This window comes from Exophiala xenobiotica, assembly GCF_000835505.1.
Source record: "Exophiala xenobiotica strain CBS 118157 unplaced genomic scaffold supercont1.2, whole genome shotgun sequence".
NCBI lineage: Eukaryota > Fungi > Ascomycota > Eurotiomycetes > Chaetothyriales > Herpotrichiellaceae > Exophiala > Exophiala xenobiotica.
Window position 1 is genome coordinate 4,603,484 of NW_013562493.1, and position 27,865 is coordinate 4,631,348.

General features: G+C 51.3%; 9 protein-coding genes across 11 annotated transcripts; 6 read left to right on the plus strand and 3 right to left on the minus strand.

Annotated features, from left to right (window-relative positions):
• Nucleotides 1–1,294: 1,294 nt before the first annotated feature.
• PV05_03935 (uncharacterized protein) lies at nt 1,295–3,530 on the minus strand. The gene is made up of 2 exons (XM_013464618.1): nt 3,206–3,530; nt 1,295–3,137 (listed from the first exon to the last, which is right to left on the minus strand). The coding sequence occupies exons 1-2, from the start codon at nt 3,254–3,256 to the stop codon at nt 2,253–2,255; spliced, it is 936 nt and encodes a 311-aa protein (XP_013320072.1). The 5' UTR covers nt 3,257–3,530; the 3' UTR covers nt 1,295–2,252.
• A 550-nt stretch (nt 3,531–4,080) lies between these two features.
• PV05_03936 (uncharacterized protein) lies at nt 4,081–6,382 on the plus strand. Its single transcript, XM_013464619.1, has one exon. It carries the CDS (start codon nt 4,297–4,299, stop codon nt 6,175–6,177), a length of 1,881 nt encoding a protein of 626 aa, XP_013320073.1. The 5' UTR covers nt 4,081–4,296; the 3' UTR covers nt 6,178–6,382.
• A 455-nt stretch (nt 6,383–6,837) lies between these two features.
• PV05_03937 (uncharacterized protein) lies at nt 6,838–7,926 on the plus strand (the record flags this gene model as incomplete). Its single annotated transcript, XM_013464620.1, has 1 exon — nt 6,838–7,926. One exon carries the CDS (start codon nt 6,838–6,840, stop codon nt 7,924–7,926), a length of 1,089 nt encoding a protein of 362 aa, XP_013320074.1.
• An 874-nt stretch (nt 7,927–8,800) lies between these two features.
• PV05_03938 (uncharacterized protein) lies at nt 8,801–12,073 on the plus strand (the record flags this gene model as incomplete). The annotated part of the gene is made up of 2 exons (XM_013464621.1): nt 8,801–9,038; nt 9,090–12,073. The coding sequence occupies 2 exons, from the start codon at nt 8,801–8,803 to the stop codon at nt 12,071–12,073; spliced, it is 3,222 nt and encodes a 1,073-aa protein (XP_013320075.1).
• Nucleotides 12,074–12,516: 443 nt separating this feature from the next.
• On the minus strand, nt 12,517–13,754 carry PV05_03939 (uncharacterized protein; the record flags this gene model as incomplete). Its single annotated transcript, XM_013464622.1, has 2 exons — nt 12,517–13,669; nt 13,729–13,754. The coding sequence occupies 2 exons, from the start codon at nt 13,752–13,754 to the stop codon at nt 12,517–12,519; spliced, it is 1,179 nt and encodes a 392-aa protein (XP_013320076.1).
• Nucleotides 13,755–14,398: 644 nt separating this feature from the next.
• Nucleotides 14,399–16,046, plus strand: PV05_03940 (uncharacterized protein; the record flags this gene model as incomplete). The annotated part of the gene is made up of 2 exons (XM_013464623.1): nt 14,399–14,630; nt 14,680–16,046. 2 exons carry the CDS (start codon nt 14,399–14,401, stop codon nt 16,044–16,046), a joined length of 1,599 nt encoding a protein of 532 aa, XP_013320077.1.
• A 249-nt stretch (nt 16,047–16,295) lies between these two features.
• On the plus strand, nt 16,296–18,465 carry PV05_03941 (methylthioadenosine phosphorylase). The gene is made up of 4 exons (XM_013464624.1): nt 16,296–16,581; nt 16,818–17,327; nt 17,456–17,604; nt 17,845–18,465. The coding sequence occupies exons 1-4, from the start codon at nt 16,542–16,544 to the stop codon at nt 18,088–18,090; spliced, it is 945 nt and encodes a 314-aa protein (XP_013320078.1). The 5' UTR covers nt 16,296–16,541; the 3' UTR covers nt 18,091–18,465.
• Nucleotides 18,466–22,062: 3,597 nt separating this feature from the next.
• PV05_03942 lies at nt 22,063–25,330 on the plus strand. Of its 3 annotated transcripts, XM_013464627.1 has the most exons (3): nt 22,063–22,943; nt 22,999–23,066; nt 23,120–25,330. In XM_013464627.1, exons 1-3 carry the CDS (start codon nt 22,687–22,689, stop codon nt 24,484–24,486), a joined length of 1,692 nt encoding a protein of 563 aa, XP_013320081.1. In that variant the 5' UTR covers nt 22,063–22,686; the 3' UTR covers nt 24,487–25,330. The 3 variants fall into 3 exon arrangements, with proteins under 3 accessions (XP_013320081.1, XP_013320079.1, XP_013320080.1); XM_013464625.1 differs by having other exon boundaries at nt 22,063–23,066; XM_013464626.1 differs by having other exon boundaries at nt 22,999–25,330.
• Nucleotides 25,331–25,578: 248 nt separating this feature from the next.
• On the minus strand, nt 25,579–27,721 carry PV05_03943 (uncharacterized protein). Its single transcript, XM_013464628.1, has 2 exons — nt 27,658–27,721; nt 25,579–27,595 (listed from the first exon to the last, which is right to left on the minus strand). The coding sequence occupies exon 2, from the start codon at nt 27,451–27,453 to the stop codon at nt 25,744–25,746; it is 1,710 nt and encodes a 569-aa protein (XP_013320082.1). The 5' UTR covers nt 27,454–27,595; nt 27,658–27,721; the 3' UTR covers nt 25,579–25,743.
• Between the last annotated feature and the right edge of the window lie 144 nt (nt 27,722–27,865).

Here is a 27,865-nt window from a genome sequence, read left to right on the forward strand (position 1 = left end):
CATGAACTACTGAGAGGTCCTGAATTACATCTCCTACAGTACCTTCGCGACATCTCCACCAGAGGCTTTTGGGAGGTGGTTTACCGCAACTTGGTCGAAAATGTTGGACAAGAGCACAGCCATACCTTCCAACACCGAAGATCTACCTGCAGTGAGGCCTGAGCAGTGAAAGACGCTGGTACTGTGCTCCCACGGCCGAGGCTTTGCGCAACTAGCTATGGCGTAGATGGCTTTCCTGGCGACCAGCCTATCTTAAGCCTCATCACCAAGTCTAGGGTTCCCGCTTGCTAATTTCCCCGTTCGCCAGCAGGACACCTTCCGGGGCTCTCCGGGGAAGGCAGTGGGTTACACACGCCAGGCAGACAACATGACAATTGACAACATGATAGTTGGTCCAGTCGTACGAGGTAATCGGCGGCGAAGGGGGAAGGTGACACAACCGAAGAAGCCACCATCCCAGTGCGAGGGCCTGCGCATGAAGAGAAGATGATGATCACTTGTCATTATTCCCTCGTATAGACTTTCGGACTCGAGGGTGCCAGGGAAGACCTTGTTGGGCATCTCACACAGATTATTTCCTGACCTCGGCCTGTAATTGTACAACTGTTACTCCGTACGCATCAATCATTTGCCGGTAATAAGCAAGGAGTTGACGAATGTCTTGGTGCAAACCACGCAAATGGATCTGAATGGTCGCATCCGGTAGCAAAGCCGCCATCCCCCCGTCCAACTTTGCAAAGGGCCGTTGCGTTTGTGGCGGGAGCCCCATGCTTTGCGTTCCGGCCGCATTGCCGCAACAGACGGCGGCATCTGTTGATCAACCTAGACAGGGATTGTGATGGGGACCCTGGGGCCTAAAACGATCGCTAAGCAGGCTTCGGTTACTTCTGGCATCGGATGCGGACGTTCTGGCGTGGGATGGGGAACTTGAATTTCCTCCAGGCTTCCAGGCTCTGGGAAGTAACTTCCTGGCTCTGGGAAGTAACTTCCTGGCTACTGAGTTCCGACGGCACCAGTGTCTCTGTTAGCTGACGCGGAGAGTAATAGTTCCTTGTCCTGGCGCTTCCGAACTTTGGGAAGCCCCAGAAAGTACGGGACATGATCGATCATGCCATCCATCGAATACCAGTCCAGGAGATCCCCCGGTCAACAAGCACGACGAGGGCAATGTGTCAACGCATTCCGCGAAAGGCCATGTTTCAGGCTGATGACGAAAACGGCACAATTCAAACAGCCACAACAAAACGTTTAGGCCGCAAGAAAAGAGAACCGGAGATAGCAAATGGATGGAAATCATACTCGTATGAATGAATGCAAGCGGCGTTGGTCAGCTCCCCATTCATTTACCCCTGCCCCAGCAAGGGATCCAGGATCCAAAGGCCCAAGAAGCCGCCCTCGTGGTTACGGGGAAACAGCTCTGGCCCATTTGGGGTCGACTGGCCAGCCGGATTCGTTTGAAATGTGACATCCCACGTCGTCTTTCACCGCCATGATTTCTGAACGACAAGTCCCAGACTCTTTTTTCTCCAGGCGAAGGGGGTATTTGACTGCCGTCAATTCTTCTTGGAAAACTCCGACTTCCCTGTTCCTGATCTGAATTTTCCTCTCACCCACCCATTGCCTGCCACAGACCATAAGTAGTCCCAGATATCCCTGCTGATCACAACGATTCTCCTCATCGGCTGTACCTAGTACCTGCAGCACATAGCCGGCGATCACCATTGCGAAGCACACCACCGACAAGTGAGTTGATCTCCATGTAAGCATCAGCCTAACACTTGCAGAGCGCTGACTGTGGAGGGCCAGCATCGCAGCTGCCTATATACAGATCATCCTTGCACGACCGAGAAAATGCCTGCTCCGCACGAAGCCATGCATCGATCTTCTTATCGATCAACGGTCCTCGCATCTGAGACCTCGAGCCGAGATATCCGAAAAGCTGTTGAGGCCTCTCCGCGACCCAAATATGCCTCTTACACTGAGCGAAGACAGTTTCCGGAACATTCACCTCCACCTCCTCCACCATCTCCAGTGCACTGGAACCGCGATAAGCACGACGAATGAAACGACATCTTCCTCCTTACATTCTTGGTCGTTTCGGTTCATTTGGAGCGTGGTGTGGTGGCTGGCTGCAACCTATGGGTTCACTTCTGCATTGTCATTCTTAGGTTTGCATTCTGGCAATATTGCACCGAAGGCTGGAGTTCTGGTTAGCGACACCAAGCGTTGGAAAAATATGGGAGTTGGTCGTGTCAGTCAGGTTTATCGCCCAGCGTTGGAGCTTCTTGTTGGGACTCTCCGTCCTGGTTTTGTTCATTTAGTCGAGAATAGATTTCTTGAAGCCTCGTGAGAGCACCAGCATCTCCTCTGATCACTTGTCGATTCAAGTCGTCTATCTCGTCGTGCATAGTCTCATGCATTGCAGGCTTCTCTCTTGCAACAGATCTTTCGTTGACGTATGTTCGGACAAGGTCTTGTTCTCCACGTTGACGTTTGATGTTCATCAATTTCTCAAGGAATGATGCCTGTTTTTTCATCTGCACATTCACCTTGGGGTTTGAGCGGTGGAAATCTCCCAGACTACTACCATCCACAACGTCATCCGATCCGGCTCGCTGTCGTCTTGTGTTGTCGCCTTTTTCCTGGAGTCCTTCACCCGGCGCGTTGCTCTTCACCACTTTTGCCCCTTCAGCAACGAGTTTGATCCGTGACGTTCCGATCAGATCATAGTCGTCAGTGGATTGCAAAGTGTCCATACGGGCCGTTGAGCCAGGATGAGTGAAGAACATGTTGGTGCCAATCATATCTGTCCACATGCAGCTGTATACTTGACCCATGTAGGAAACGATCGGGTTGGTAGAGTGGAGGTCTAAAATCTGGACAGTCTCCCTAAAGGGTGACATCCCGGGACCTTCGTCTCCTGCCTCACCATATGGTGATCCCTGAGTTGTCGTAGGTCCATTGGTGCCTGCATCGAGGTTCTCTGTTGGATTGGGAGTGGCTTCAGGTCCATCGGGCGATTGCGGAAGATAGTCGTCGGCTGCTCTCTTGGAAGGGATCACCCGCTTAGGCGCTCCAGGAACTCTTGCGCGGGTAGTTTGATTCACCGACGAAAGGTCAAGATCCACGAGGAATGTCTGTCCAGAAGATATAAGGAACCGCCAAAATGAAAGCGAAGCGAGTTTGTGCTCAATGCATCTCCTACCTCTGTTTCGTTCTCATCATACTCATACTCATACTCATCATCTGCGAACATGGTTGTGTGAGAATTCAGGATATTGCTCTATCATGGCTGTTTGAGTCTGAATAGAGGTCGAATTGCAGGTAAGGAAATCTGGACTCGGTGGGTTTTGGATGAAGCCACAATCACGTGAACACGTGATATGCATAAAAAGCGGCTTGAAACTCGGCTGCTTCCGTGTCCGTGTTGAGTGATGTTGGCTAACCCAATACCCAAAAGCTGGCAGTGCCTTTCCTGTCAAGGTCAAACGGGCAGGAGTAATTGCCTACCAGGTAAGTAGCAAGTATCGAATGCCAACTTGTCAAGGCAAGGTGAGACATGACCAAGTGAGGAGGTTGATGAACTCGAACTGAGCAAGAATCGTCACAAACAAACTATGGCCGATTGAGCTTAGCGCTCGGACTTGGGGGATTTTCTTCTTCAGCCAACGATGTCATCAGTCAGGCCCACGGCCCAGACACAGTCAGCCTCAGATGGACCTCCGAAGCCTGTTTCCCTTCCACCCGTCTCACCCTCTCTTCACAATCCATCGTGGCACTTGGAGCGAGGGATGTGTCTCATCAATTATTATCAATACCCCCAAACCTACTTGAGATAGGTGAATGCTAGCACATCGTCCCCAAGACACCAGACCGCTATATCGCACGGCCCTCGCCGGTTGGTCCATTTGACCAATCACATCTACTAGTACGTCAAGCCGTCTCCCCAAGATCCCAAGGCGAGTCCTCCCGGGCCTTAGGCGGATGTTGGCGGAACTGCACTATCGTGGTATTATTCATCCTCAGCAGTGGACCGGGGCTTAATGTTGCATAACGGCGGAGCTTCGCTGTGTCATTAAGCCCGGATACAGGTCCCTCTTTCGTGAGGTGTTGGCTCCATGCAGTTGCGATAGGCATTTCGACAGCCTTGACGGTGCCAGACCCTGTTTCCACCCTGGCCGCAACATCCGTGTGGTGAACATTGTTTACCCAGTCATATACCTTGCCCTTATGTCAGATCTATAGCACTCGTGATAAGATGGCTAATTTTTCTCGGCTTTCGCTCTTACAGTGTCTATGACCTTGCATCATGCCGGCCCAGTTCGGCTGACAAACACCATATATACCTCGACGGCGGGCTCCTCGATCCTCCCCACCATTCGCTTTGTAGAGACTCCGGCCAGCCCGACAGTCCACGATTACATTCTCTCAACAGCGCAGGCGCCCTTTGATACAGACGACCCGACTGATCTCGAACCTACCTCCGTCGTGGTCCCGATTGAGTCGAGTGCGGCAGGTCCTGAAGCAGACAACACCCTCTATGACTCGGTAACAGACAAGTCTCTGCACGGAGAGGAGATGGGTGGAACCAAGGTCAAGGCCACTATAGGTGTCCTGTCAACCATAATATCTTACATGTGCATAAACAGCATACTGAAGGCGACAAACCCTGAAGCTTTCATTTGGCAAGATGAAGATCGGGAAGAAGCGAAATGGGTGGCTACGTCTAGGTCGTGGTTAGACCGGAAAGCCTGTCGCTGGCTCGCAGTCTGCGGCGGTACACACATACACTATGCTTCAGAGACCACCAAGTTTGGACATCGGCCTTTGATGCAGCACACATCTAAGAAGTTGGTTGACCACCAACCAGACTGGGACTGGCAGCATGCATGGACAGAAAGCAATGACAGGCCGGAGGATTGGACAGACGATGAGCGTGTCTTGAGAGAGATCCCTGACTATGTCATGGAACACGCACCACTTGTTCACCTCTACTCCGGAGAGCAGTTCTGGCCATGTGACATTGCGGAACATCTGTTCCACGTAACACCTACACTCAACTATACGCGACTTCAATCTGGAGAACAACACCTGAACCTACAGAACTTGGACGAGCTGAACCAGTGGCAGAATGGTCGTTGGGTGTTTCTGACCAGCAATGATGACGTTGAGGAACGGCCAGAATGGCTGGAGGGTGAAAAGAACATTCCCAGCAAGCCTTCAAACCCGAATGATGCTTTCGAAGATAATGACGGGTGGGTCCACAAGCCTGGTCGGACCTATGCTCAAGGCATCAAGGACGCGATGTATGATCTCAAAGACTGGTTTGCGCCTGACCTGAAAGATTCGGAGGATGCAGCCGATTTTCGTGAGTCTTTCACCAGCCAATCAGCAGCAGAGAAGGCTGCACGCCAGGTACACCTCGAATTGAAACGCTCCATGCTTCAAGATAATGCGCCGGGCAGGATTCGAGGCGGCCGAAGTGACGCCCCTGCCGTTCTGGTCACTATCAACAAAGGACACGGCATTGTCGATGCATTCTGGTTCTTCTTCTACAGTTTCAATCTAGGCAATGTGGTGTTGAACGTCCGATTCGGCAACCATGTAGGCGACTGGGAACACACTGTCGTTCGATTCCAACATGGACAACCCAAGGCTGTATTCTTCAGTGAACACAATTTTGGATCTGCCTACAGTTATGACGCTGTCGAGAAGATCGGCAAACGACCTGTCATCTATTCTGCGTACGGAACGCACGCAATGTATGCAACTCCAGGAACACACCCATACATCCTACCTTGGGGTATTCTCCACGACTTGACCGACCGTGGTCCGCTATGGGATCCGTCCCTGAATGCCCACACCTATACCTACGACCACAAGACCGAAAACCTACGATCCTCCAACATCACTTCCAGCGCACCCACTGAATGGTTTCATTTTGCTGGGCACTGGGGTGACAAGTTTTATCCGCTCGGCGACAAGAGACAATATCGCTTTGCCGGACAGTACCATTACGTGAACGGACCTATTGGTCCCAAATTCAAGCATCTCGGAAGAAAGAAGATATGTCAAGGTCCAGAAACGGCACCCTGTGTCATCAAGAATTGGCTTGGCTCTGGTGATAAGATTGGACGTTTGAACCCTGGAAACAAGAATGGAGAAGATGATATGTAACGAAGACATGAAGACGGCGTTCTGGTTGAGCTCACCCGGTGATTCGCATCATGATACCCTTCGGAGTGTGCCTTTGGTTGGCGGTTCAGGTTGGCGGTTCAGGATTGATTTTTATGATACCCGCCGGTTCTAGACCCGATTCTGGGCTCTTTGTACGCAGTTATGAGTGTAGGAGATAGAAGCAGGACAGACATATTCTGTTCAGTGTTTTTGTTTCTGAGCACCTTCGCTCTAGGAAGGTCCACGGGTACATACGTAAGTACCACAGTGGAATAATACCCTACCGAGGCGTGACTTCTCTGGACTACTAGGCAGGCTTGCTGGTTAGTACGAGCTCGTACTGAAATACGAAGGCGGACGCATGACGATGGACTTGGCATCTCCCCGCCAGTGCCCGCCTCACATGATGGCCACTGCGTCAATACTGCGACCACCTAGACCTCCCTAGGAAACAATGGGCAGCGCCTTCTTTGCCATTACCCTTCACGATTCATCAAGACCTCTCAGCAGGCTGAGAGATATTTTTCTTTTAAACCAATGACCTTACAATAACAGAGTCACGCGTCCTCTTCTCTGCTCATGCAGCCTCCTGATCTCTTAGCCTCCTCGACGGTGGTTCATGATGTGATCGTCTCAGCGTCGCCTTTACCCACGAGCATCATGACAACCACCACTACCTTCCTGTTTGAAATAGCAACAGTTGCCGCCTCATCTGCACAGACATCATTGTCACCGCTGGCTTCAGCTGCGCCGTCAGCGATCGCGTCGATAGCTGATTCGGACGACGAGAGTAATGGCGAATGCAAATTACTCGGGCCCTTCGCCATCCTCATTCAAAGCGCTCTAGGCGCTCTTGCGTTGTTATCTTTGGTTTTCAAGAGATGGAGAGAACGACCGCAGCGGCCGCTGAAGATTTGGTCCTTTGACGTCTCAAAACAAGTCGTGGGATCGATCCTCCTGCATCTGGCAAATCTTCTCATGTCGATGATTTCCTCTGGTCAGATTGAGCAGAGTATTGCTCAGGCGGCGGCAAACACATTCGCAGCGGATGTCACTGATGTGTATCAGCCCAATCCTTGCTCTTTCTATCTACTCAATTTGGCCATTGATACAACGATTGGGATTCCGATATTGATTGGTATCCTGAAGATCCTTACCATCGGCGCTAGTTACACACCTCTGGCAAATCCAAAAGAGTCAATCGAATCTGGGCATTACGGCACTCCGCCAAGAGCCACCTGGTGGCTTAAGCAGTGTCTTATCTATTTTTTAGGCCTGTTGGGAATGAAAGCATGTGTTTTCCTGATCTTTCACCTGTGCCCCTGGCTCGGACGAGTAGGTGACTGGGCACTCCGATGGACGGAAGGCAACGAGGCTCTACAAATTGCCTTTGTCATGCTTATCTTCCCGCTGATCATGAATGCCCTGCAATACTATATTATCGACACGTTCATCAAAAACTACAAGGGTCCTGCTGATGACGCCGAGCATGAAAGAGAGCACGGTGAAGAAGAAGAGCACGGCGGCTTGCTGGAAGAAGATTATCCTGACCATGGTCAATCCATCGACGAAGTTGAGATATTCAAGAGCGCTGAAGGGACGCCCGACCCCAAGTTCCAGAGCAAGCCTATCGCAGCCTATGACCCCAACAAAGATGGAGAAGTGGATATAACCGGTCGGGAAGGGGAGAGCAGTTCGCTGGCAAGTCACGCGGAAGAAGAAGCTGTAGAACACAGGCCACGAATTTGATTTGACTTGTGCCATTGGGGTCTGGGACCTATGTTTTGGATGGTGTCAATCCAAGGTATACTATGTCCCAAGCATGCCAGTCTTCGGGGTGATACGGAGTCAACGTACTGCACTATCGGAAGACACATGCAATACCAGCGCCTTGCGACATTTCTTTACTCAATTGTGCAGGCTTTGTCGAAGTTCTTCTGACAACATTGACTTGTTACTGGCCAAGAATAACCACTCTGACCCGTTTCGCCCGCAGCTAGCCGCCCCGCCACCTATCAAGGGATTGCCCTCGCCCCCTGAGGCAACTAACATGTATGTGGTTAAGCCGGTGCCTGGAAAATCTGGTCACTTAGCTGTCAAGTGGCGATGCGATCCAATTGCGGGGGACGCTTGTGCGTAATTAGTTCCTGCATTCGCTTCGGAGGGTCATTGTTTGCAACCATGTGATGCAAGACGAGGAAAACTTTGCGCAATGTGTCTCAACATAAATAGCTAGAGCAAAGGACACGTATCGAAAGGAACCTCAAAGGCCGAATTCTCTTGTGCAGTGATCTGTGCCCCTAGATTGAATAGTGTTTCAGCTGGTGAGATTTTGGTCGCTTATCGACGATAAAAGACCAAAAGGGCTGTTGCGGCTACCGAATGGAAAGCCCGTGCCTTGACCAACATCAACCACGCGGACATTGTGCCATCTCAAATACCAACTAGACGTCTGCCCTGCCAGCGTTCGACTGGTACTGACGAAGACCAAATAGCTGAGCCAGATATACTACTCTAACCCTCCAAACCACCTCCTGTCTCCTCTCATCCTTCAACATCTCCTTGTGTCACTCGCTTCTATTGTCCCTTGTACTGGGTACTCTCTACTCACTCGACATACAACATGGATGGTCCAGCTACCAACGGCGAAGGAGTGCTTAACCCAGCTAAGCACCGACTTGTCGAGCAGGTCATCAGAACACCAGGAAGACAACCCTCACCTCAGCCGACACTGCTAGGAGTTCCAGGAGCCTCACCCTCCAGCTCCAACGTATCCCTGCACCGCACACTTGGTGCAGATCACAATGGGCCAGGCTATGTGGCACCGAAATTTGAAGGGAAGAAGGCTCAGATGGAAGAGGGTAAGCAAGAGACTCCCGTGGTAGACTGCCCATGTACTGACCCCATTATAGTTATGGACCTCATCGAAGAGAAAGGCTTCCTACCCACCGAGTTCATTGCCTCCGAAACAGAATGGTTCTACAGCGCGTTGGGCATTGATGACATGTACTTCTCCACAGAGTCCGTCGAGGCTGTCGCGAGTAATATCCTCTCCTTGTATGCTGCAAAACTAGCAGCCTACGCTCGAGATGACAAGAAGCTGGAGATTCAACTGGCCAAAGAGGCGGCTGACCATGCGGTCTATATTGACACGAGCAAGCCAGGCGTGAGTATAATCGAAGGTCCAAGATACGAGCAGAGAATCGACGAGAAATATATCGACGGGTCTACACCTGCCCACAGCTTCCGTGTCGAATCCTTCAGGTCCAACAACGCACTGCCCGAGAATCCAGATGAGTCGCTTCGCTGCTACTTTGTCTACCAAAGTCAGTTCAAGAACCCCAACCCAAGGCCGGACGAGACGGACCTGGAAGAGATTGGCGAGAAGAGGTTCCTACAGAAGGCCACCAAGAACACAAAAGAGATCTACCAGGAGATCATTACATATGCAGTTCAACGCACTGGTCCCGTCATAGAGATGTTTGATATGCAAGGTACAAGGGAGAAGAGACTAGTCATTGCATACCGACAAGGCTCCGCACTGGGTGTCTACAGCGCCTTATCCGATCTCTACCACTATTACGGGGTTACAAGCTCCAGAAAGTATGTCGAGCAATTCTCCAATGGCATCACGGTCATCTCGCTCTACCTCAAACCTGCGAGCGCCGACGTTACCAAACCTAGACACCCTCCCATCGAAGCGGCCATTCACCAGATTATCAAAGAAGTGTCTTTGCTGTTTTGCATTCCTCAAAACAAGCTACAAGGACAGTTTGCTAGTGGCAACTTGAGCCTGCAAGAAAGTATCTACGCGCACTGCGTCCATATATTTGTGCAGCAATTCCTCAACCGCCTTGGTTCCGAGTATACCTCGCTGGTCGCAGCACTAAAAGGCGACAGCAATACCAATGCCGAGCTGCTGGCCAAGATCAAGAAGCGACTTCGAACGGAGACTTTCACTTCAGAGTACATACTCGAAATCATCAACAAATACCCCGACCTGATCAGGAATTTGTACCTTTCATTTGCAAATACGCATTATGTTCAAACCCGGGGCGAACAGGACGACTTCATACCAACGCTCAGCTACCTTCGACTGAACGTGGAACAGGTCCTTGACGACAGTAGCTTGTCGGAGTTGATCTCCAAAACCGTCCACAATGAGCACGATGAAATGGTCATGCAGTACTTCTTGACCTTCAACCGAGCCGTTGTGAAGACGAATTTCTACACGCCAACAAAGGTCGCCCTCAGTTTCAGACTCAAGCCAAGCACAGACTTCTTGCCGGAATACGAATATCCTCAGCCATTGTATGGTATGTTCGTGGTTATTGGTTCAGAATTCAGAGGCTTCCACCTACGATTCCGGGATATTGCTCGTGGTGGTATTCGAATTGTAAAGTCTCGCAACAAGGAACTCTACGCCATCAATGCCAGAACTCAATTCGATGAGAACTACAACCTCGCAAATACTCAACAGAGAAAGAACAAAGACATTCCCGAGGGTGGTTCCAAGGGCGTCATCCTGCTAGATTTCAATCACCAGGACAAGGCTCGTGTGGCATTTGAGAAGTACATTGACAGCATAATGGATCTCCTGCTGAAACCCACGAGTCCCGGTATCAAGGATCCAATCGTTGATCTTCACGGACAGGAGGAGATCTTGTTTATGGGTCCGGATGAAAACACCGCTGATCTGGTCGACTGGGCGACAGAGCATGCGCGCGCCAGAGGTGCACCTTGGTGGAAGTCTTTCTTCACGGGCAAAAGTCCTAAGCTGGGAGGTATTCCTCATGACGCATATGGCATGACGACGTTGTCTGTCCGACAATATGTGCTCGGCATCTACCGCAAGTTGGGTCTTGATCCAAGCAAGGTCAGAAAGCTACAGACTGGTGGACCGGACGGCGACTTGGGCTCAAACGAGATCCTGCTCGGCAATGAGAAGTACACTGCCATCGTTGACGGATCTGGTGTCCTCGTTGACCCTGCTGGCCTTGACCGTGCTGAACTGATACGTTTAGCCAAGAAGCGGGTCATGATCTCGGATTACGATGTCTCGAAACTGTCGTCCGAAGGCTACCGAGTTTTGGTCGAAGAGTCAAACATCACGCTGCCATCAGGCGAAAAGGTCAACAACGGCATGACGTTCCGAAACACTTTCCATCTCCGCGACGGATCTCACTATGATTTGTTTGTCCCCTGTGGCGGTCGTCCAGAGTCCATTGACCTGTCGTCGGCAAACAAGCTGATTGTCGACGGCAAATGCACAATTCCATATATCGTTGAGGGTGCCAACCTCTTCATCACTCAGGATGCCAAGCTCCGGCTCGAAAAGGCCGGCTGCATCCTGTACAAGGACGCCTCTGCCAACAAAGGAGGTGTTACTTCGTCTTCACTCGAGGTGCTGGCAAGTTTGTCCTTTGACGACCAAGGCTTTATCGAGAATATGTGTGTCGGCGCTGATGGCACTGTTCCGGAGTTCTACAAAACGTACGTCAAGGAAGTGCAAGAGACGATTCAAAACAACGCCAGACTCGAGTTCGAAGCAATCTGGCGAGAAAACGAGAAGACGGGCGTGTCACGGTCTCAACTGTCCGATCAGTTGTCACTGGCCATCACCAAGCTAGACGAGGAACTGCAGAATTTCAAAGAGCTTTGGGATAACAAGACACTGCGGGTGGCGGTCTTCAAAGAAGCACTTCCTAGGACGTTGCAAGCCAAGGTCGGCCTAGAGAAGATTTTGGAACGTGTGCCGGAGAATTATCTCAAGTCTATCTTTGGAAGTTATATGGCTAGTCGGTTTGTCTACGAGTACGGTGCGACACCGAGTCAGTTCGCTTTCTTTGACTTCATGAGGAAGAGGATGGCTGGGGCAATTGGCAATGGACAGTAAGAAGGAACAAGGGTGGGCTGCTATGGCAGGAAAAGTATGAAGTTCAGAACCTTGCATTTCTTATATGGGGTGGAGTACAGTGGTATAGTTTTAAAGGAAAGATGACGATACGAAGTCTTGTCAAGGTAGACTTGGATACTGGGTTGTTGGGGCAAATGTTAGAGGAAAGACACAAGCAGACTCGGTTGACGGATAAAAACATCCAGATTTTGAAAATCTTTAATCTTTCGAAGCTGTTCATTGCTCACTTGGTTGCCGGCCGCCATTGATTTTGTATGTCACCCTTGTAGGGAAACGACCATTTGGATTCCTTTGTCGTCCGGCTTTGCATAGGTACAAGGGTCCCTACTTGCAGCTACTCCCATCTGCTTGGGCGACTCAGATTGGTCAAGACATGAAACTACCTCATTTATCATCTTCAAGCCTTGTGCCTGGCGTAAAATTCAGGAGACTCGTACTGCTCTCGCAGTGGGCGCTGTTCGTTTGGTGGGAGTTGATGACTTTGTACAGGCCTCTGTCCTTCTGGGCGCCGTGGGCGCTTTCGGTGTCGAAGTGACTGGCGGCTTCTTCGTCTCGTCAGGCTTTCGATCATCTAGTTTTGATACTGGGGCTGGGGCTGGGGCTCGCGGTGCCGGAGTATGAGTATGATTCTCGGCGATTTGAGAGTCGTCCTTTGAGTCGTCGTCGAGCATGGAAATATCCTCCTGCTCATCTTCTTGTCGAGCCTGTCCGGGTTCGGCGGCATCCTGGGCAGCGTCCAATTTCTTCCTCTTCTCCCTCTCCTTGCGCTTGACTTTCTTTTCACGATTGCGTTGCGTGCGTTTCTGGCGCTCTAGTTCGTCCGACTTTTCGGCCTGGGCGGCTAGTTCGGCGCGGAGGGCGAGACGGCGGCGAAGGAGGATCCGGCTTTTCTTGGACGGTCTTGTTCGTTGTCTGTTGGCGTATGAAGATCTGGTGCTGTCTTGTTTTGTTGCCGCACGGGTGGGGACGGAGATGGACGGTTTATTCGAGGGATCCGAGAGCTTGTGGCGAGAGTTGAGTAGCTCGACGTGAACACATCTCCAGGGCAGGGCTGTCCCGGGCCAGTTTGTCGAGCTTGCGCGCGAGAGAACGTCTGAGGTGGAGAGTGCGACTTGCGTATATTGAGATCTCAGATCCTCGAGCAGTCGCTGAGGAATGGCTGACGTGAAGTAGTAAGACTCGGGTCGATTAGGTCGGATGAAGTTGGCTTTGTCGAGGGACAAGGACTCCGCAAGATCTTCTGGTGGTGGAGTTGCTGAGAGTCTGATTTTTGGGTTTGTAGATTGAGATGGTTGGGCTGCTGATTGCTGCTGAGGGGCTGAGGTGAAGAGGCGGAATTGGTATTCTTGTTCCTCTTGGTTTTGGTCGTCATCTGCTTTGGTCGACCCCTGGGACTCGTGGGCAGCGGTCTCTGATGTGTAAGATACGGGGTTTATGAAGTCGTATTGGAAGCCGTAGTTTGGCTTCACATTCTGATCACTTTCGTCTTCTTCCGCGCCGAAAGGGGTCGTTGACCTTGATGAAGATCGAGATTGTGGGCTCTCATCACGCTGAAGTAGTTCAGATCGCTTGATCCTTGATTTCACATGTCAGAATTTTGTCGAGTGCTCGACCGACGACTTATGGTGGCCTACCTCTTTGCATTTGGGACTTCAAACATGTCTGCTGCCGGACTTGTACCTCAGGTGTACCTGTAGTTACGAGTAGAATGAAGCGGAGAAAAAAGCGATGATTCAGCCCTACAGAAAGAAGGATTTTCGTGGGATGCTCATTCAACAAGAAGATTGGTAGATGGCGAGATGGAACTCGGCGAAATTCAAGGCTCTGCCCGAGGCTCGTGGCAGCCACGTTTTCATGCTGCAAGACAATCCATGTTGCATGATTTCTGTTTTACCATAGTCCTGTATGTCTTCGATCCTGGTCGACTTTCTTATTGCAAGGTAGGTTATCACTCATGGTACCCCGTACTCATGTATAAGATGTAGTACGGAGTGTTTCACGGTTTATCGAGGCGGCTAGCAGAGAAGTGATGCTTCGCCCAGCTCCCCTCGCTTCAAGTCCCCTGTCCGCAGCGGGAGCAACACCATCCACCCACCAATGCACACCGTCTGCGACCAAGCACGCTGTGGCTTTCCGCTAAACGTACTTAGCAGCATGTCAGGAAGTGACCGAAGTGAGGCGCAGCCTTATGCGACAGAATGCCTTTGTCTCGCTCTTCTTCGCTCCTGTTCACTGCAAGTTTCCTCCACCGCCCATACTTTCTTTTGATTTGAGTAACTCTAAGCTCGTCACTCTCGCCACGCCATGTCCGGAGTTGGCGAGGCTCTCGCTATCGTGAGCTGCGTCGCAGGTCTCATCCAAGCCTATGATGCGGGCGCTCGCATCATCCGGCAAATCAAGGCTCGACGGCAAGCCCACGTTGCCCTACCACCATCTGATCTACTAGAGGAGTCAATTGAGAAAGGCAAGAAAGAGATAGAACAAGTCGTCGCTGAAGGAAACAAGCGATTTGGCCCTGCCTTTGAACAGGGCGATAGTACGGACCTTACCCAGACACTTTATTGGATGTTGCTGACTGATAACAGCGACTGCCATCATCGCACTACAAAAGATCACAATCGATACTCAGAATGCCCTCCTAGAAGGCCTCACGCAGGCCAGAGGCGACGATGGTATCATTGATTTCGACACTTGTATCGATGCCTCTGATAATGGCCGACATGACGCCCTCGCTGCCCTTCATGCGCTCTTTCAGCGCAAGTTAAAGGAAGAAATGCAAAGAAAGAGAAATGCGCAATCGAAACAAGACTCCACATCGCGACCGGCCAGTATCGAGTCTTCGGCGAATGCAAGCATTCAGCCCGTGGCATCCCAGTCGACGCTACCAGTGGTAGAGCAGACACCTGCTGCCAGTCCGCCTCCGCAACAGAGGGCCAAAAAGTCTCACACTTTGGGCAGCCTCCTCCGCCGGAGGGAGACCAGCCAACAGGGTATCCCATCTTCACAGATGGCAGCTAGTCCTCCAAGTCCAGCGACATGTTCGCCGCGGGCATCGCAACAAGAGGTCTTCCCGCGGGCTTCTCGTCGAGATACTACGGCTTCAACCAGTTCATCTGCTACATGGTCCAGCTCGGGCAGTCGGTCATCTGTGGTAGGCACCTATGACTTGGCCATGCGACCAGCAGGTCCGACCGCGCGATCGAACACCGAGATGCCCTCTACCCCGATCGTTTCAAGGCAGACCACCTCGCTGTCCACGTTTTCAATGGCATCAAACCTGTCCACTGCATCCACGCTGTATCCCATCACAAATTTTGGTGGATGCTGCAAGAAGGCCTACGAGCTTCGCGAGGGGTCAACCAAGAAAGCACTTTCATTAGCATTCCTCGGCATGTACCGCAGTGACATGGCTTACAAGTGTGCCAGCACCAAATGCCACTTCGCTGGCAAAGCTATCTCAGATAAGAAGGGCCATCAGATTGATACTCGCATTTGGCAGACTACAGGCGGAGTTCGGTATCGTTGGCTGTTTCTCGCCAAGTCACATATGCAACAACAGAAAGAAGGAGAACTACCATCTTTCCGTTGTTTGATATGTACGCTGCTTGGTGACGAGTCAGGGATCTATCATGGAAGTAAGGTTCTACTTGCTCATGTTGCTAGCCATCAAGGTGGTTATCTAGGCGACAACCGGCTCGCTGGACCGTTGTCATTCTCCAACCGATGTGCAGCAGCAGCCTTTGAGGATGACTTCGACCTCAGTTTTGCAGACATCGAACAGCAGTTGTCGCTCCCCGATGAGGGTATACAACACGGCGCTGCAATGATGGTGCCGGCGAGTGTCCCGCGGGATGCACGCACCACTGACACGGGAGTGCTTTTGAAAGAGATGACTTCTTCCGCCTCTGAGGCTTATGACGACAATCCCTGGGTGACTGAAGGGCGGATGTGATTGCCCTTTGATTTGTGCTATCGGGTGAATGTCTGTATATAATTGTGCATTCAAGGTGTTGGTCCGTACTCGTGGTACGTACTGTTCGTGCCGACCATATCTATCACAGTACCTAGTACTGCGTACTCGTAGCGGGTATGGCGCAATTGGTGAAGGGCTGGATAATCTTCGGTGAAATCTTTTTGTGTCCGAAGTGGAGTGGACGATGGATGACATGCAATTTTTATGAGGGCACGATTGACATGTGAAGGATGAGGCAACGGATTTATTTACTGTGAATGAATACCTTGGATTCTAATACTTGGGTTCTCGAATCTTGACCAGAATTTGTTTGATTGCCGCCGCAGTCCGCTAAGGATCTGGTCTCCACGTTGCTCAATTCTAATATAAAAATATCTTTTCTTTATAGACCGCCAGTCAGCAAACAGCAAGCAGCAAACCTGAATTCACCAAGGCACCAAACCTGTTACTACGATTGATCACATCCTATACAAGATGTCTCCAGATCCGGACAATGTCCCTACCAGTTATGCAGGTCCGTATCTGTCCCATTCATCCTGCGCAACCCTACTGTGTACTCTTCCCATCCCACTGGTCGAGTCTATCAATCCACCATCCCCGGTCTTTCTTATCTTTCCGGGACCGGAGGAGTCGAGCATCTTTATCTGTACATGCTTCTGCTCTGTACATGAAGCCTCGTCAACCTGGCACACAAACCGCTGCACAAACCTCTCAAAGTAACCACTCCTTAACATCTGACGGGAACAACAGGCCCCGTCCACATCGCCGTGATCGGCGGCACCGGCCTCGACCACCTCCCGCACTTCCACAAGGCGGCCGTTTTGACGGTCGACACGCCCTGGGGACCGCCGTCCAGCCCGATCACCATCCTCGAACACCCGTCGCCCACGACGGGCAAACAGATCCCCATCGCGTTCATTGCCCGCCACGGCCCGCACCACGAACTCAACCCTTCTGAAATCCCCGCGCGCGCCAACATCGCCGCCCTGCGCAAACTCGGCGTGCGATGTATCATCGCGTTCAGCGCCGCCGGCAGTCTCGCCGAAGAAGTCAAGCCGCGCGACTTCGTGGTGCCGGATCAGGTCATCGACCGAACAAAGGGGATCAGGCCGCATACGTTCTTTGAGGACGGGTTCGTGGTGCATGTGCCCTTTGCGGATCCGTTCGATAAGCGCGTCGGCGATGTGGTGAGGAAGTGCGGGCATAGTCTTGAGGGCGATGGGGTGGTGTTGCATGATAAAGGTGTCGTTATTGTCATGGGTATGTACGGAGTACGAGCCTTTTTTTTCGTTTGCAGTCCTATGCCGTTCAAGGGGTGGGGCGGGCTTCGCACTACTTCGAAAGACCTTACTTTTAACGAGATCGATCGCTGACTCACAGACATGCAGAGGGACCCCAATTCAGCACCCGCGCAGAGTCCAACATGTACCGCAGCTGGGGCGGCACGGTGATCAACATGTCGACATTACCCGAAGCCAAACTTGCCGCTGAAGCCGAGATCGCGTATCAGGTCATTCTCATGAGCACGGATTACGATGTACGTATTTTTATATCTTCTCTGCGCCCTCCTCTTTGGCGCCGTTGTCTTCTGTCACATCGCCTTTCCTTTCTATGTTTGCTCTATGTTGTGTTTGGAGATATACTCCGTTTCCGCGAACAAGCCTATTGAGCTTCTTTCTGATTTTGAGAGTTTTTGAGCCGTTTGTTTTTGAACGAGTTTGAGCTTCTTTGTCTTCCTCGAGATGTCTCCCATCGGTCTAACGTCGGCGTTGTCCAGTGCTGGCATGATTCGGGCGACGTCTCCGTTGAGATGGTGATGGGACACATGCGCGCCAACGCGCTGAACGCACGACGCTTTATCGCCGCCGTGCTGGATGAATTGTCCAAGGAAGAGCACGACGATCTGGTCCAGGCAACGCACCTCCAGGGCGCGAGGGAGTTTGGCATAAGCACCGCGCCGGCGGGGCGCAGTCAGCAGGTCAACGAGAAGATGAAGTGGTTGTTTGAGGGCTACTTTGAGTAAGATAAAAAAGGGGAGCTGAAACAAAGGAGGCCCCGCGGAAGGAGGGCTGGAACAACAGTAGCGAGGGTGCTTCAGCTTGGATGTTTAGCGGCCGCACTCAGAGCCGGAAACGAGAGCTTGGGCTTGGTCATTACGAGATATAGATAGATAGACGTGCTGCATCTTGGGTTAGAGGGTGTATGTAGAACTGGGGACACAGATGTTTTGATGTGGTTGACTTCAACGTCAATGCCACGATCAATCGACAGCCATAGTGCTTTCATCATGGGCTTGCTTTTGCAATAATGGGGCCGAGAATGGGGTTTCGCAACATTGTGATGTATGTGCTCTGGGCAGCGTATATTGTTTAGAAAACGCCAATGTTGTGTTGTATGCCCACTTCACGTGTATCAAGTCGCTTCCTTGCCGCAGGAATTACCGCTATGCTGCAGACAGGGGAATGATAAGGAACAGTCTGGAGCTGACGCACGCCGATGCCCAAGATGAGAAGCTATTCCCACATGGAAACAGAGAATGCATCTGCGTATCTTTGGTAGTTGTTACACTTCCTAGGGCACGCCCCAGGTGAAGCTTTCGAAAGCCTGAACAGTGACCCGGGCAAGGGTGTGAATCGTCCCGAGGCTGCAATGTTATATTTGGTTTCTGTTTCTGTTTCATAACATGTGATGTCGTCACCATCCTGCACATCTGAGATCAGTGTCGATCGCAATATACAAAGATTGAGGCTCGAGCGCGATCTGCTCGATCGACAGGTCTGCCGAGTTCGTGATCACCCAAATGGAATTGCGACACGTTATGTACGTCATTTGCAAGGGTTGGGATATATCAGCTGCAAGGCTCCGAGATTAGTATCAACAAGTCGAAGTCAACAATGACGTGAAAAGAGACACAATTGAGGTTACTTCCCATTTCACGTGTTGTAACGTGAATGTCTGTCACGATGCATGATTTCGCCATGGGTGGCTCGCTCTGGCAACCTGTTCAGCGTCGGAACCGGTGGCGTGGAACTTGAGTTTGCCTTGAGAAAGGTAGAATATCACATGGAGTGTGTTGCCGAGAGCGCGCGGTCAGGAAATTTGAGAAAGGTCCACGCGGAAAATAGCCACTCTTTGCTCGCGTTTTGGTTCAAAGAGCATATTACGAGGCAGAGATAATGACAGGCTGCGTTGTCTCTTACCGTCTTGATAGCCACTACGAACAACATCCCGTAGCACAGGAAATGTTCTAGAAGCCTCACATGATTTTTGTGACTTGCATCGAAAGCTTCAGGATCGGGATGGAAGACTGCCACCACTTTTGTATCACACTCGACTGAGAGGCCAATGCTCTAATCAAGGGGCATACCGTTGAAGTTCTGATTAGCCATGGCATGCTGTATAGTATCATGTCTTCCTGGAGTCTCGGTGATGACTCGAAAACGCGGTAACCTCGGAGGTCAGTGCAAATGCAGGATAGTTCTGGAGTGGTTTCTGAAGCTGGTGACTGAGACAAGAAAGAACAGCCCTGAACGCCACCTTGATCACCTCGAACTATTGAGCCCGTGTGCTGTCAGAGAAGTATTTTCAGGGTCCGAGAATCATCCAAGACGATGCTGAACCGCGGCGGAAGCGCTTTTTCTGACAAAGAACATGTTTGAAAGATGTCGTTCAGAACCAGAATTCCGGGTAAGCTTCTGTCAAGCCAAATTGACAACCAATGGCTTGACTTCGAGACGCCGACCTAAAAGGAAATGCAGTATCTGTGCCGTGCTTTCGCCACCGAAGTCATTGTTGCACTGTGCTCGGCTGGCTCGAACACACATACGGCAGCCAGAGGTCAGCCAGAGGCCAGCCAGAGGTTGAGAAGCGGGCAGTCGCTCACGTGGACAGGCGACCATAGCGCGTTATGCTTGTTGATATTCGGGCTTGGCGACACGTCTCCTCGACGATGATCCAACCGAGCTTGACGGAGATTGTGTCCCATCGAGGACCAGGCAACCAGGTCCCGGCATTCGGCAAACCGTTCTTCAAGCACTATAGGCAATGCAATAAGAGACTGGAAGAGTCGTAAAATCCAAATTGATGATGACTGATACAACAATGTCCATGTTGAATTGACTGAAGACGCGTGTGGGTGACCAAAAACCCAAAACGCAAATAATACGAGTAGTTAGCTTCACCATCACACCAGGAAATTCCCCGGACTCATCCTGTGTCGCAGTGGGTGGGGGAGTCAGCCTGTAATCGGGCTGAATTGATCCAAAGCTTCCGTACTGCCCCTCATCTTGTCCAGCCCTAGCCAGCATCATTGCAACACCATTACGCGAGACCGGCAGATGGTGTTTTGTTGTTGTGGTCACGATCTCGATCAAACGCGTGTGTGCAAGTTCAATGCAAGACCTTGATAACTAGTACTGGAAAACAGGGAAGAGAAGTACAAAGTTGATTGCATGACGTCTCACCGCGGCAAGAGACAGAGGTGACTCTATCTTCGGATCGAGGTTTTCAGCCAGCATCGTGGGGACATGGAGTGGAAGGCCGTCGCAACCGTGGACAATCATTGCTAGTGTGAAACCATGTGCCGACAAAGGCTCATCAAAATCCTGCGGTCTTGACTCAAATCGGTCCTGGCCGTGGCCGCTTGTTAGGAGCGTTTTCAACCTTGGCCGACTCTTCCCCCGAAAGGGTTGATGAGCTTCGACGATGAAGTTCGTTAGCACGGTGTCGCCGGTGGACTAAGGTCACACAAGCGAGTAGATGAAGCGGCTAGGGCCTGAAGCCATGCTGAATCAGTCAAGCTCCACGCTGACCATGATACATAGTAGATAAGACGGAAGAATGATGGCGCAATTCTTGACTCAAACTTCTCTTCTGCTTGCTGCATGTGATGGATGTCAAGGTGCCCATCCGAACAGCTATTGACCTGCGATACTGGGGCCATTTCTAGCTGGGACGACGAGCCATGCTCTCACAAATTCTTCAGTTCCACGAGAAGCTCAGAAGACCCAGCAATAGACCATTGGGCGATCTAGACCGTCGAGCAGCATATTGCTCTGTGCTTTGAGGCATTCCAATCGCAATGTGATTTCCGCACGCGCCCATTACTGGAAGGCTAAGCAATACGGTCTTGTATTTCTACTGCCAGAAAAGGGCAGCCGACGACGGGATGATGACATACTAAGCATGATCAAGAAGCAACCCGAGGTGTTTGACATGCAGTGTGGCAGCTGTGATAGGTAGACTGAAGTCGGTTATTGCACAGGGCAACCTCGTGTCATGGCGTAAGAACCTTGTCAGGCACGGGGCTATTCTTGCAGCTGAGCTGGATAAGGCCTTTGGCCTTCCCAAAAGAGGCGCACTGGACCTGTCAAGAGACTTCTCCACTCGTACAATGGTCGTCAAAGTATCGTCCTTTGGAGGTCTCTTGAAGCGTGGATAGACGAGCAAACAGATTTTTGATCGAGATCGCTGCGGTTGCAATATAGGCCGTCGGTGCCTGTGGATCAATGGATCAACAAAAGGTCATGGTCAGCAAGATGAGCAATGACATAGGTGGACATTCCGGAAACGAGAAGCATGGCCTTGTCTGGTTCTTGAATGGTCGACATGGTTGCTTGATGAAACGAGACTTGGAAAAAGTTGGTCGTCCGCGTTGCCTGTGTTTCTGACTTGCCGGCGGGGGCGTGAAAACTCGCCATACCGAATCCAAGGTTAGTGATGAACTCTAGGCTGTGGGGTGCCCTGGCAAAGATATCTGTAAGGCTCGTGGGTTAAGGAATGGGCATGATGGGGCTTATGAGAATTATGGGCATGGGCGGCCCAGGTCAGGTACCAGGTGCGCATTATTGCTCCGTATCTGGGCGTCATTCCTCCAGCGCTTCTCTCTCCTATCGGTCCTGTTCCTTTGGTCTGTGTCGTGTAACGAGACAACCAGTTACCGTACCACAATTGCAGTTAGAACGTTCGTTTTACCGTACACTGCATACAGCTCGCTGCATATCAGTAGCTGTCAGAAAGAAGTGGTCCATTGGGCGGTTCCTTCTGGATTCGCAGCCAAGGCTCCGCATTGCATCGCTTGCTACTCCATCGCTCCTCACCACTCCAATGCTGCCCAGCAACAACCTGGGCCTTCACCTGCATTCAGCTTAAAACTCTCCCCATCCCTCCTCTTCTCTTCCTCAAGCCACCGAGCTGCAGGTCAAGGCTTCTTCTCAATCCAACATTGTTGCACATTGTCCAGGGAAGAAGACCTATCTGCTCCTTGGTGGTTGGATCCTTTGGCATTGACCCTCTCCATCCTCGCCTCATCCATCGCCATTGGCAGCACGAAACCACCTCGCAGTCGCTCTTTATAACCTGCCGTTGGGGACCATGTTCGCCTGAGAAGTCTACTCGGCCGCCCTTCAAGCCTTCCGCTCTCACGGACCAGCGAGGGTCACTCGGTTTTCGACTCTTGTACCTAGACTTCTGTCCCTCGACGACTCTGTGGAACAGTCTTTGCTGGGCAGAATCCGAATTTGCATAAAGGCCCGGTCCTGATTGAGAGGGAAACGTCGGGACTGTTACTTCTATGTATGCATAAGAGAGGGTGTTCAAATAAAGAGGTTTCGTCGGCACCATGATTGAGGCATCTTCACCGTTGGCGGCCATGCAGCCTCCAGCATTCTTGGGCCATTGTGGCTTCAGACACGACGGTCCTTCTACATATGCCTCGTTTGCGACTGCCAAACCCTTTGGCAACAACAGCTTCAACTTCAAGGACCTATCAATGAAGAGGTCCCCTAGCGATTATTTCAGCCTGAAGCCTGTTCGAGGGTCTTCGCCCACTGCCAGCCTTGCTGCCGATCTTTCACAAAACTTCCACATTGATCAGAGGTATGCCCACATATGGCACCAAATGCATGTCAACGAAGGGCTAACTAGAGTCTAGTCCTCAATTGCCGACACCTCGGAGAGCCTTGTTCCCTAATAGCATCTTTGCATCGCAGGATGGCCACCGTAAGCAGACATTGGAGGTTCGAGGTTGCCCTTTAGACTGATACACCGCCTAGTGAACCTCACCACACCTCCTATACCTACATCCTCACCTGGAGCTCAAGATGCTATGGACCTGGACCTCTCTCCTCTACCACACAAAGCACCCTTTGGTTCGGTAGAAATACAACTACAGTCACCGACCCCAGAACCTACACCTGCGGAGTCTCCTATGTCGGCGATGGCCTCGCCCACTGTCATAAATACTCGATCAGAAACTCTCAGTGTGCCTCAGGAGCGGCGAAAGCCAGGTCCGCTACGGCCGTCTTTGTGCAGAGCTAAAGGCTACAGCACTGGTACTCTTCCGCAGCGACCTGCACCGGAGAGTCAAGGGCCTCCATTCCAGTTTCTCGACTACATGAGTAACAAGCCAGCAACCTCCTCATCCTTGTCCCTCTCAGAGATCTTCGCCGATTCTCCTGTCCAAGAGAAGCAAGTCTCTCGTTTGCCTCCTGCCCCTTTCGCGGCTGCACGATCTCGCAACAGCTTGTGTGCTGGAAATTCCCGTAATGGATCCCCTATCGGCGGACACGTGCGGAAAGGATCAAACCCGTTAGTGAGACCTCGCAAGCAATTCCGTCGGTCCTTGAGTATGTTTGAGCATCCGGAAGAGGTTATGAACCGTGAGAAAGAACGGATGAGCCCACCTCCACCCTTGCTACCCTCCATCATGGACAACGAAGCACCTCACGTGCCTCAACTCCCTCACTTCGTCCCTGACGGCGAAGCTGGCGCCCTCCCACGCATCACAAAGGAGACCATGGTTGAGGTGCTAGATGGCAGGTACAATCACTCATATGAGAAGCTTGTGGTCATCGATTGCAGATTCGAGTACGAATACAATGGCGGCCATATCGACGGCGCTGTAAATTTCAACGACAAAGAACAACTATCTTCACAACTCTTCACCGTCGAGCCAACCTCGAAAGCCTTATTAATATTCCACTGCGAATATTCTGCTCACCGTGCACCTCTTATGGCCAAGTTTATCCGCAACAGGGATCGTACAGTCAATGCGGATCGATATCCTGCTCTGACTTATCCTGAGGTCTACATTCTAGACGGTGGCTATAGCACTTTCTTCAAGGACTATAGAGCTCGATGTTTCCCACAAAACTATGTCGAGATGGATGCCAAAGAGCACGTTCTTGATTGCGAGCGTGGTCTCGGCAAGGTGAAACAACGTTCCAAACTTGTTCGAGCTCAGACTTTTGCCTTTGGCCAACATTCTCCCTCGATTGATTCAAGTCCCACTGCCATGGGTCGGAGCCGGCTTGACAGTGACATGGACTTGGATATGGGCCTTGAATTCACCCCTGTCGCCGGATCACGAATCAATCTAGGTGCTCTCCGTGGCATGAACCAACGAATGGCTTCTTATTAGCGAACCTTTCTTCTTCAAACATCGAATGCGTATTAGCCTGGCGTTGGGAGCGAAACTCACATTGTACTTTTTCGGGCATCAAAGGACATTGATGCTTCTCCTAATGGACAGGTCGAGCTTCTTGGACTCTTTGAGTTATATCCCAAGCATTTTTCCTTTTTTTGCACCATCTTGCCAACCAGCATTGGCATGACTTTGGTGCTGGCCTCTTACGACGCCTTCAGCATTGGGCCTTGGGCACGCTGAGCGTGTTTGGTCGTACTACGACTGAGACCGGGAATCACGGTCAGACACATAACCTCTTTTTACCGAAATCTTCTTCAGCACCTTCGCAGGACATGCAAGGAAGTCAACTGAACAAAACCCACACATTACAGAAATTCACGATTGTTGATCTCTCCCTTCAGCAAGCTTTCACTGCCAATAAATCGACTTTCAATCAGCCTCAACATTTATTTGGTGCTCTTCTTCTCTGGCCGGGCTCTGGACTCCATGGTACTATACTTTAGCTTGGGCAAAAGTTTTGTGGATCGATGGAATGCTACAAAAGTCAGGAATGGATGATAACCCAAGTCTTGTCCCTGATTGGAACTCGGGGAGGCTTCCCTGGTGTTTATTAGCATCGTTTACTGCCAGCGTTCAGCAAGCGAGCTCTTGTTTGGCTCGGTCTCGATCGAAAGCATTATTCGAAGTAGCGGATGGTAGATTACCAGCATTGGCATGAGCGAGCATTGGAGTAGATACCTTCAGTTTAGGGACTGTACATGGCGTACCGTTTGGGGTTCGCAAGGAATTGCAGCATCGAATTGAATCAATTGTGCAAATCAACTGACATTCTCCTCGATGTGCAGAGTTACCGTGGTTTTGCCTTTCATTTTAACATACGGCACAGTCTTATGTCTCTTATCCTCTGTCATATTCCATCCCCACGCAGTGATTTAGGTTTGGTCTTCATGGCCGAGTATTGAACTCGTGAACATAGCTAGTCGTTACCAGCATTCGGCTCGAGGACTACAGCCACACCTAGTAGCAGGGGTCTTAGGCCTGAGGGAGAACGGAAGAGGGAAGAAAGTCATTTTCCTTCTTTCTCACGTTTTGTTCACAGCTCAATCAGGATTACTGATGAGACATGGCATCCCTCATTCATAAAACTTATCGACAAAGACAAAGTAAGGACACATTTTACTTTTCGCCTGTGATTACCTCCCTCAATTTCTCTCGCATGGCAACTTAGGCCTCACCGCGATCACACCAGCTTCAAGACATCCTGGCAAGCCTGGCATTCAAGATCTCTCCCTCCCACATGCCATCGATGTCTTTACACAGGTTAAGAAAGTCCGGCTGCATGATCAGGCGACAGAAGTAGGATTTCAGAGTCTGCAGTCGAACGGACGGAGGTTGTTCAGACCAGGCGTGAAGTTTGTCCATGGCGTTTGCGAAATTTGGGTCACCGTCCAGATTGGTCAGCATGGAGGGGATGGCTTGAACCGGGTCGGTGCTTGGTTCTGGCTGGTGCTGGTGCTGGTTCGGTCGGGGCTGGGGGTCGGCGCATGTGAATGATGACGGTGGCACGGTGGTGGGCTCTGACTGAATTAGGAGGTTTCGAGCTGAGGGCTGGACGTTGGTGTTGAGGTTGGGGTTGATGGCGACGTGTTGTGCTTCTGGCGAGGCTGGAGTCAAAGGATCAATGATCTGTTCGGCTGGTGTGCATGGGTAGGGATTGCCCTTCCCCTGTTGAGGCTGAGTATCGGGTTCGGGGATCTTCATGTGTTCCACACTAGCAGAGACTTTTGAGGTAGATCGCGTGATTCGTCTCGTCGGGCTACCGAGCAAAGGACTCGGTTCTCGATGGGCTTCGTGGCTGGCTTCAGGTTGGGGCGAAGGCTGCTCAGGTTCGGCGATGTCGGCCTTTGTCGGCTTCAGCTGCTGGGTGTGGTCATTCTGAGTACTAAGAATGCTCATTGCGCGCGTCATGCGGCGAGTAAGGCCGGGGCTTGATTGTTTGAGCAATTCCTCGACGGTAGGGACTGGGCGGGCGTTTGCTGTGGACTTGCAGCCAGCTTTTGCCCTTTTGTTAGGGGCTCGTGGTTTTCGAGCAGCTGGGGGCTTTCCCGTAGATTTGGCTGCGCCTCGTTTGCGTTTGCCGGTGGCTTGAGGTGATGCTACAGTGGATAAATCGTCCTCTGCTGCAACTGAGGGAACGGCCATTGAGTCTGACTCTGCCTGGTTGGTAAGGCGAACGCTTCTGCTTCCTGATGTTGAGCCGGAGGTGTTGGCACTGGGTTCTGGCTTGCGGAATGGCAGTGTCCTTCTCGGTGGGAGACCTAGAGCAAACTCGTGCTGGTCTAATCGGGCAGTGCTTGACTGCTGAGCCGGCTTGGTGTCCACCTGCAGGTGGCTGATGCCTGGTGGTTGTGAAGTTGGTAGGTAGGAATTGACGTCATAACGACCGTATGTATTCTGAATGCCAAATTGCTCTTTAGCGTTCACCAGAGTGGTAGCTGTGCTCAGCGAGATATTCGAACGAGGTCCGCCTGGTTGACCTCGAAGTGTTGGTCCTGTCTGCAAGTGGTCAAGAATGGGTTGGTTCGCAGCTGAGCGAGACTGAGCGTTGTCGAGGGCGGCAGGAACATATGCGGGAGGAGCCATTGCTGGGCGCAAGGTGTGGATCGTAGGACGCCCGAGACTTGAAAATCCAAGCATCTGGTTGTGAGACGTCGATGCTTCGTTGGAAGTCCCTATTTGAGAGGCCGAGTCATTCGGTGTCAACATAATTGGTGGAGGTGGATGTTGGGGCTTTGATTGAGCAGGAAACGAGCCTGCCTCGACGGTAGGGACATTGGCACGAGATAGCATTTTCATAGCTTCATAATAGTCTTCGTCACGCGTAAATCGAATTTGAAATCGACGGTACTGTTGCACTGTGAGCAAGGAAGGCTTGAGAGTCAGATGGTACCACCTGTCCATTGCTCATAGGGTATTTCATTGCGATGTTTGGCACTTTGACAATAACGGCAACTTCAGGGATTTGAGCACTGCTCAGCAGATTGGATGCTTGTGCCATCGATCGCTGGGCTTCAACAGAGAGCAAATTCAGGTCCAGTTCTTCCTGTGGACATGTGAGCTTGGAGAATAAGATTGGCGAAATGAGTAAAGTCTCGGTCAAAATACCATTACTTCAGGATCCTGCAAGACCTTCAGCTTCTGCCTGCCTTCGACCCGACCGTCGTCCAGCTGAACTAGGGTTGTTTCGAAGACAGCAAAAAGTCTGTTCTTGCCAGAAATGTGAATCCATGGTATAGGGGCAATACTTTCCGCTGACACTGTAGCATAAGAAAATTTGTACAAAGGGAGACACATAGGAGACTGGGATAGCTGT

Bases quoted from the DNA above. Each gene is read 5' to 3' on its own strand.
- PV05_03943 (XM_013464628.1), bottom strand. From the start codon at position 27,453: ATGGACAGGTGGTACCATCTGACTCTCAAGCCTTCCTTGCTCACAGTG.
- PV05_03942 (XM_013464627.1), top strand. From the start codon at position 22,687: ATGATTGAGGCATCTTCACCGTTGGCGGCCATGCAGCCTCCAGCATTC. The intron at 22,944-22,998 runs GTATGCCCACAT...ACTAGAGTCTAG, and splicing joins AACTTCCACATTGATCAGAG to TCCTCAATTGCCGACACCTC. The intron at 23,067-23,119 runs GTAAGCAGACAT...TACACCGCCTAG, and splicing joins TGCATCGCAGGATGGCCACC to TGAACCTCACCACACCTCCT.
- PV05_03941 (XM_013464624.1), top strand. From the start codon at position 16,542: ATGTCTCCAGATCCGGACAATGTCCCTACCAGTTATGCAG. The intron at 16,582-16,817 runs GTCCGTATCTGT...CGGGAACAACAG, and splicing joins TGTCCCTACCAGTTATGCAG to GCCCCGTCCACATCGCCGTG. The intron at 17,328-17,455 runs GTATGTACGGAG...ACAGACATGCAG, and splicing joins AGGTGTCGTTATTGTCATGG to AGGGACCCCAATTCAGCACC.
- PV05_03935 (XM_013464618.1), bottom strand. From the start codon at position 3,256: ATGTTCGCAGATGATGAGTATGAGTATGAGTATGATGAGAACGAAACA. The intron at 3,138-3,205 runs GTAGGAGATGCA...TCTTCTGGACAG, and splicing joins ATGATGAGAACGAAACAGAG to ACATTCCTCGTGGATCTTGA.
- PV05_03936 (XM_013464619.1), top strand. From the start codon at position 4,297: ATGACCTTGCATCATGCCGGCCCAGTTCGGCTGACAAACACCATATAT.